This window comes from Pantherophis guttatus, chromosome 7 (genome assembly GCF_059756535.1).
Source record: "Pantherophis guttatus breed Tessera chromosome 7, ASM5975653v1, whole genome shotgun sequence".
In the NCBI taxonomy this organism is placed as follows: domain Eukaryota; kingdom Metazoa; phylum Chordata; class Lepidosauria; order Squamata; family Colubridae; genus Pantherophis; species Pantherophis guttatus.
The window spans coordinates 82,217,673-82,225,290 of record NC_142069.1 but is presented as its reverse complement, the minus strand read 5'-3'; the positions used below and the strand labels follow the sequence as shown (position 1 = coordinate 82,225,290).

Below are 7,618 nucleotides of genomic sequence, written 5' to 3'. Positions count from 1 at the left end.
GGAATTTGAAGTCCAGCATATCAGAATGGCGCCTGGTTTTGGAGATCCCTCAGGCTGGGTCGCCACTATTGCATTAACAATGTCCCAATTTTGCATGAGCTGCCAATGTCAGTCAACAATGACGACAATGCTTTATTACCTACTTCATTTCTGCACGCAAAGAGCGGCCCTTACGCTCCTTACAGAGGCCATACAGGTAGTCCTCGACCTACAACAGTTTGTTTAGTGACTGTTCAAAGTTACAATGGGAAAAAAGTGACTTATGACTGTTTTTCATTTGTATCGGCAGCTACTAGCCCCTTCGAAGAACCTTGTGGTTTCTTTCTGATCCGACTTTCCAGAATATTGTTAGATCTCTGCAATGAATTATGAGTTTATTCACACAACTACTACCACCCCAAATTTAGTTATGAGGACATGAGGAGGAAAGCAAGACCGTTTCTCCTCAGAACGTGGATTTTCAGTATTTATTTCTATCCCTTTGTTGTTTTTGGAAACAAATCTTGGTGGCAAATAGACCTAATGCTCCTCCTTCCTCCAATTTTCCCCACAACAACAACTCTGCGAGATGGGTTGGGCTGAAAGAAAGTGAGTGGCCCGAAGTCACCCAGCCGGATTTTGGGCCTAAGGTGGGACTACAATTCCGTCTCCTGGTTTCTAGCCTGGTGCCTCAAAACCACTACATCAAACTGGCAAGGAAGGAAGGAAGGAATATATAGCAAGGAAGCAAGGAAGTTCACATCTAGAGTTTTGTTTAAACCCTGCAATATCTCCATGGTCATATGATCATAATTCAGAGGCCTGGCAACTGACTCGTATTTATGACGCAGTGTCCCAGGGGTCAGACAATCCCCTTTTGCGACCTTTTGACAAGCAAAGTCAATGGGGAAGCTAGAATCACTTAATACAGTGTTTCTCAACCTTGGAAGCTTGAAGATGGGTGGACTTCAACTCCCAGAATCCCCCAGCCAGCGCTGCTGGCTGGGGGATTCTGGGAGTTGAAGTCCACCCATCTTCAAGCTTCCAAGGTTGAGAAACACTGACTTAATAGCAACCGTGTTATTTAAATTCAGTTGCAGCGATTCTTGTCACTGTGGCAAAAAAAAAATGTTGTAAAATAGGTCAAAAACTCAACTTTGTTGCTTAGCCATGGAAAATTTGGGCTCCAATTGTGGTCATAAATCAAGGACTACCTTTATTTGGAAAACAAATTAAGGAGAAATTTTCCAGCGGTGAGAACAATCAAACCAGTGGAACATCTTGCCTTCAGAAGTTGCGGGAGCTTCATCACTGGAGGCTTTCAAGAAGAGACTAGACAGCCATTTGTCAGAAACGGTGTAGGCAGGGTCTCCTGTCTGGACGGGGGGGGGTTGGACTAGATGATCTACAAGGTCCCTTCCAACTCTGTTCATCTGTATCTGTCAAATAGTTCCCAGGTTTTATAAAACACACACAAGACAGTTTATTTGTTTATAGATGGCAGTTCTCTTTATTGATTGCTTGATGTAAAACAGTATCACATGGCAACTGGTTTTTTTTTTTTGCATATTACAAAAGAAAAAAAATTGAAGTGGCTCAGTCTGCAATCATTTAAGCACAGCCATATTAATTAACAAAACAAACTCCCCGCAGAGGCTAACAACAACAAAAAATCCCCTACCAAATAGAGCATTTACAAATGCACAAAAACCACGCGCCACTTTGGCTTTTCTGGGAAAATATCTTCTAGATTAAAAAAAAATCTTTTTTAACATAAATAAGTTAGTATAATTTCTCAGTGTTTTTACATTTATGTACACAGGTACATTTCAAAACTTTTTTTTTCAAAAAACAAAAACCCCACCCAGAAAATGTAAAAAAAAAAATACTGTTTCCTTTTCATTTACCCACTTAATGAAGGGCCAGAAAAGTGAGCAAATAAGAGTTTGGAAGTCAAGAATTTATTAATTTCTCCTCTATGCTGTGTATGTTGTTGGGCAGGACTTTTAAAAAATAAGGAGGCCCCCCCAAAAAACAAAAAACCCTATGAGAAAATGCCCCTTAAAAGAGTTCCTCTTTTACAGTTCCAGAGAGAGAACTGGGCCTCCTACACAAAACTTTGCCCTGTGTGATCTCAAAGCATCTCACACCACCTTAGAAATTGGGTACTTCCCCAAAACTCCTCTCTCTTCCAGCGAGGTCATCGCAGGCAAACATTTCCCAGATTGTGTCCTTGACACATAAATTTCACCAGCCGATTCATTAACCTGCTGGAAAACTATGATTAAATGCCAATTTCTTTTATTACCTTGGACTTTCTCTTCTCACACACACACACACACAAAAAAGGGGACAATGTTCCTTTAATAAACACATCTGCTTCTTTCTGGGGTTTGGAAGCAGATTTTAAACCCATCACCTTTTATTAGCTCCACCCCTTCACAAAACAAAACAAAATCCCTCCCAAAACTCTTCTCCCCGCCACCCAAAGAGGGGAGAAAGGTTTATGTGCTACATAATGTAAAAACTATTTACACAGGTAGTACAAAGAAGCAAATGAGGAAAACCTAATTGCAGAATGCTACATCCATTGCTTTAAGAGGCAGGCTCTTTTAAGACAGCCTGGTTTAGTGTTATTTCATTGTTGGTTGTTTCTTTTCAGTGCTTTAAGGAATTCCCCCATCCGATGGAGAATCAGTGATATGTTTTCTTTCTTTCATTCATTTATTCATACATGTACAGGTGCATATATGAATGCGAGCGCTGGATCTTCTTGGCTTCATTTGCCTCCTCCGAATACAAGGAAACAAATATTCTTAATTCTGAAATGAAGGAAGAAAAAAGGTATCAATTGCTGAGGGATCCAATTCCTTTGCTTTGTTGTTTTTAGAGCATTATTGTGGGAGTGAGATAGGCAGTCTCTAAGTTTGATATTTTGTTTTTATTTATTTATCAAATTTCTGCAACATCCGGCTCATCTAAGTAACTCTAGGCAGTTCACAAGCATATATGTGTGTATTTCTATTGAGACACCTGGTCTACCCCAGCACGTGGGAGGGAGCACACTGCATCCCTTTCGCCATTCAGCTCCAATCCAGGAGCCCTCAAGCAGTCGCATTCATGACAAACCATTTTATACCAAATTTATATTTCGCTGATAAAGAAATAGAATCTATACTATAGATCTATACTAGTCTCCCTTTATTTCTTTATCAGCGAAATATATATATATATATATATATATATATATATATATATATATATATATATATATATATAAGCAAATATACAAAATAAATAAAACCTGCTGTCAAAACATTCTGTGGGTCTACGGTTACACTTTTTAAATTTATTATTTATGTACATTATATCCTTATTTTCCTCACAACACCCTTGTGAGGTGGGTTGGACTGAGACAGAGTGGATTGACCCAAAGTCCCCCAGCCAGCTTTCATGCCTAAAGCAGGACTAGAACTTGTAATCTCCCGGTTTCTAGGCCTGGTGCTCTCACCACTAGACCAAACTGGCTCTAATCATCCACTGACAGGCAGCATTAGAATCAGCCCCACCAGTCAAGTCTGGTTTCTATTATGCCAACTTTTTATAGAATCCTGTTTTCTAGTTAAACAGAATTTTTTTTAGGCTTTTCGGAAAACCTGCAGAGTCTACCGTTTTCATTACTACATACACACACAACTGGCTTGGTTTGTTTCCCAAATAAACACACACTCACACACACACAAAATACAATAATCCAAATGACTGAGTTTACTCAACAATTTTGAGCCACAAGTCTAACCAAAATTAGCATTAGCTAAACCTAGCCTGCTGCACTTCTAAATATGCTGCATTCTGCCAACAGCCAATCTTTTTGGTTGTTGTTGGTTTTTTTCTCTGTTTCATAAGAGATTTTATAATCTCATCAGACAAAAGCAAGACAACCCCACCAACGAAGATTTCATAATGTACTTCTTGACTAAGGAGGGATTCGGTTAATCTGCCCCAACCAGATTTCAGACTGAAAGCCGACAGAATTAACCACAAATAGGAAACTGCTTAGATGTAGTGAGAAAAGGCTAAATTTTGTGCTACCCTGTTATTTTCTGGGAGGTGTTCAAGAGACAGATACCAACCTCACTTGGTGCTCCCTCCCTCTCTCTCTTTCTCTCTCTCTCTCTCTCCCCTATGATTGGTCCATCCAAAAGCTTTCATTTCCCTTTCAAATGTTCAAGTAAACAGTTAGTAGTAGTTAAGTTGAACACGTGTCCTCCCTCATCCCAACGGCATCCGGAGTATCTACTTCCAAGCTGAAAGTTAATTTCCAAATTTTATTAATTTGGAAATCAGATCTGCCAATATTCTTACACTATTCCTGCTATGTAAAAATCTATCCAGAACGCCTGTCCTTAATTAACAGATTCTGCGCGCCTTTGAGCTAGTCCCTTAACTGCCACTAAGAATATAGTCCAAATATGTTGTTTGCTGTTCATTTCCACCGCGCTCCACAAAAGCTTTATATCTCTAGGTAGAACAGAGAGGCTGGACATTTCAAATGACATACCAATTGTTTACAATGCACAGCAGTTAAGAGGAAAAAAATATTTTTAAAAGCCTTTCTTGTGCATGGATTTTAGTATTTTCATTTCTTTTAAAGACAGATTAAAAAATAAAGAAAATTTAAAAAAAAAGTCCACATTGCCACTTTTATTAAAAAATATACTGCATTATATCCTAGGCAAATGCATTCAGAAATAAAATCCATAGTGTTCAAGGAGAGTTTTTAAGTCAGCAAACACAAGCTTATCATCTATAGTAGAATCAACTCTCGTTTTCTTCTAAAAGCCACTTCTTTACTCAGTAGAGTAAGCCTGAATTTGACAGCTTGCTTATAAAGATCACACAAAACTCCATACCTCAGCCAATGATATTGCACAGACCCAATTTGCCAAACAAACTGAATGGATACAAAAGTTATACAAAATAATGAAGCATTTCCTTCTAAAACAAGAAAACTCACCTCTGCAACAACCAATTTACGTCTGACACCGCTTTGGACTGGATGTCTTCTTCTTGGGCGTTTGTTCCTCTGAGCTGGCCATGGGTGGATCTTCAGAAGGATCTTCAGAAATTTCTTCAGTTGTGTTGGCTCTTTTGCTTGGAGGAGAGGAATCTATGAAGGGAGGATTCAGGAAGGTGGGGGGGGGGGGAAATGGGGAAGGAGGATATTAAAAAGATTGATACCGGCAATCAAGTTACGCACTAAAGAAGGGCAGGAAAATAGCATCACTTTGGAAGGGAATTCCTGAACCATCTGCCATTGGCATAAAATATACGCAGTGCCCTCCAGATTAAGGATAAGAATATCAGAATTGTTAAGAGGAGCCTCTTATGAGGAATATCTTACACCAGGCCTATTTTTGAGAGAAAAACCAGTCAATTAAAGCCAAGCCAGGCCTCCTCACAGGGTTGTTGTTGTGGGGAAAAATAGGAGGAAAATATTGTTGGATGCGTTTGCCGAGTTATTGGTTAATAATAATAATAAATAAATAAAATATAAATATAAAGAAATAAAACCTTGCAAAAGAAATAAATAAAAACCTGGCAAAAATAAAGAGCAAGATCTGGTTTGTGAAAGCTACAGCCCAGTTAATATCTCCACCTCCATCCACCACCCCTTCCAAAAGCTTCTCGGGGCGAAAAGTCTCTGGGAAATCGACGGGCCCCGTTTGGCTCTTTGCAGGAAGGTCGATCCCAGGGCAGCTGCTCCGAGAGGAAGAAAAAAGAGCTCTCGCCGGTCGAGTCCCGGGGGGGGGGCAAAAAAAGCCCCAAATTGACCGAGGGATTCGCTTCCAAGCAACGCCCGGGCTCGGGCATCAAAAGAGCAAAAGGCGATCCGTCCTTCAGATGGCCGGAGAAGGACCAGAAAACCGGGAAAATAAAATAATATATATATATATATATTTTTTCTCCCTGAACGGAGCCTTCGTGTGGCCAAGCAGCTCCTTCCAAGGGAGCCAAGGAAGGTTTATTACCATCCGCGGCAGGTCGTTTCCTCGGGCCGGAGCTCAGGGTTAACGCGGCCCCGTCCTGCTGCTCTTGGGGCTCCGGTTCGGGCTCCTGCTCTGCCGGTGCCTGAGAGAAACGAAGCCCCCCGAGCGGCGAGCGGTCTCCGTTGAGCTCCAGGCGCCGTTCTCGGCCGTCAGCCTTGGGCCGGGCCCCGCCGAGCCGCGGAGGGCGGCTGTAGAAATCGGGCAGCGCCGCCTTGTCCAGCGCCTGCCACTCGAAGCGGCCCTCCAGGGGCTGCCCGCGCCGAAAATCGAAGTTCCACCGCCTCCGGCTGGTTTCTTCCAAGTGGCGGCTCTGGTCCTGCCACTCGCGCGCCAGCTCCTGCCGGTCGACGGGGCCGAAGAGGCAGCGGCAAGCCGAAGGTTTGGGGGCGTCCGCCGGCCGGCCTTCCATCCGCTCCAGGGTCGGGCTTCCATTCGAGACACGCACTTTCGACATGGCCCGCCGAGAAGCCGGCCACGGCGCTAAGGCGGCGGCGGGTGAGGGGTTCGGCGTCCCGCTCGAGGAGGAGGAGGAGAAGAAGACGGCGACGGCGGGCGGCCTTTCCGCCGGACCCAGGCGAGGAAGCGCTTCCCGGGCGGACAGCGCGCAGCAACTCTGCCGGCCGGAGCCTCGCATAAGCCGGGGTCGGGGGAGGAGGGAGAGGCGGGCGGCGTCAGGGACGCCCGGCGACGGCGCACCGAGCGCGGTTCCGAAAAAAAAACACACACACACACAAAAAAATAACACAAAAAAAATAATAATCCCAGCCGCGCGGGGCCACTGAGGAGCGGCCGCTGCTGCCGGAGCGCTCTCCGCAGGTCCCGACGGGAGCCGCCGAAGACGACGACGAGAGATAAAGCGCCGGCCAGACGCCCGAGCCCCGGCGGGGAGGAGGAAGAGGAGGAGGACCTGCTTTTTTTTTTTTTTTTTGGTTTTTTTGGGGTTTTTTTTGCTCCGGGCGGCGGGCGGAAGAAGCTTCTCCGGCGCTCCCGCGGCTAGGAAGGAGCCCTGAGGAAAGAGGGAGGGAGGGCGCCTTCTCCGGCCCCCCTGCCCAATATGGCGATTGAAAGGAGGCTGACGGAGAGGCGAATGATTGACACGGCTCGTCTATTTAAATAGAGGAGGCGCGCCATTGGCCCCGGGAGTGGGCGCCGCCCCGGCGCAACGCTCGGCGCTCGCTCCCGCCCCAGACAGGCTTTAAAGGTGGCGCGGGAGGCTGCGCGGGAGAGGCGCGCGCGCGCCCCTGGCCCAGGGCTGCCCTCTTCTCCCGGGTGCCCGCCCTCTCTCGCCCGGCCGGCCGAGTTTGAACCTAGCGGGGGCCCAGTTTGGATAAAGGCTTCCCGTCGCCGGCTGCTGGCCTTCGGCTGGTCGCTGTGGGTCAGCCCGCGGTCCCGAGAGGCCTGTTATTTTTTTTAAGGAAGTGTGTGTGTGGGGGGGGGGGGGCGTGTTTTCTAGCGGTCTTCCCGGCGCTGCGGTTGACAAAAGCAGGTGGGTGAGACGGAGGAGGCCCCGCTCTCCCGGCTCTGATTCTTCATCCGTGGACCTAGTTAACTGTCTGCCTGTTCCCCCACCCCCACCCCGCAGGTGGCAG

The 7,618-nt window shown here is 45.7% G+C and overlaps 1 protein-coding gene across 1 annotated transcript; it reads right to left on the bottom strand.

Annotated features, from left to right (window-relative positions):
- Positions 1–1,461: 1,461 nt before the first annotated feature.
- CDKN1B (cyclin dependent kinase inhibitor 1B) lies at positions 1,462–7,204 on the bottom strand. Its single transcript, XM_034440384.3, has 3 exons — positions 6,012–7,204; positions 4,997–5,149; positions 1,462–2,801 (listed from the first exon to the last, which is right to left on the bottom strand). The coding sequence occupies exons 1-2, from the start codon at positions 6,661–6,663 to the stop codon at positions 5,013–5,015; spliced, it is 789 nt and encodes a 262-aa protein (XP_034296275.1). The 5' UTR covers positions 6,664–7,204; the 3' UTR covers positions 1,462–2,801; positions 4,997–5,012.
- Positions 7,205–7,618: the final 414 nt, after the last annotated feature.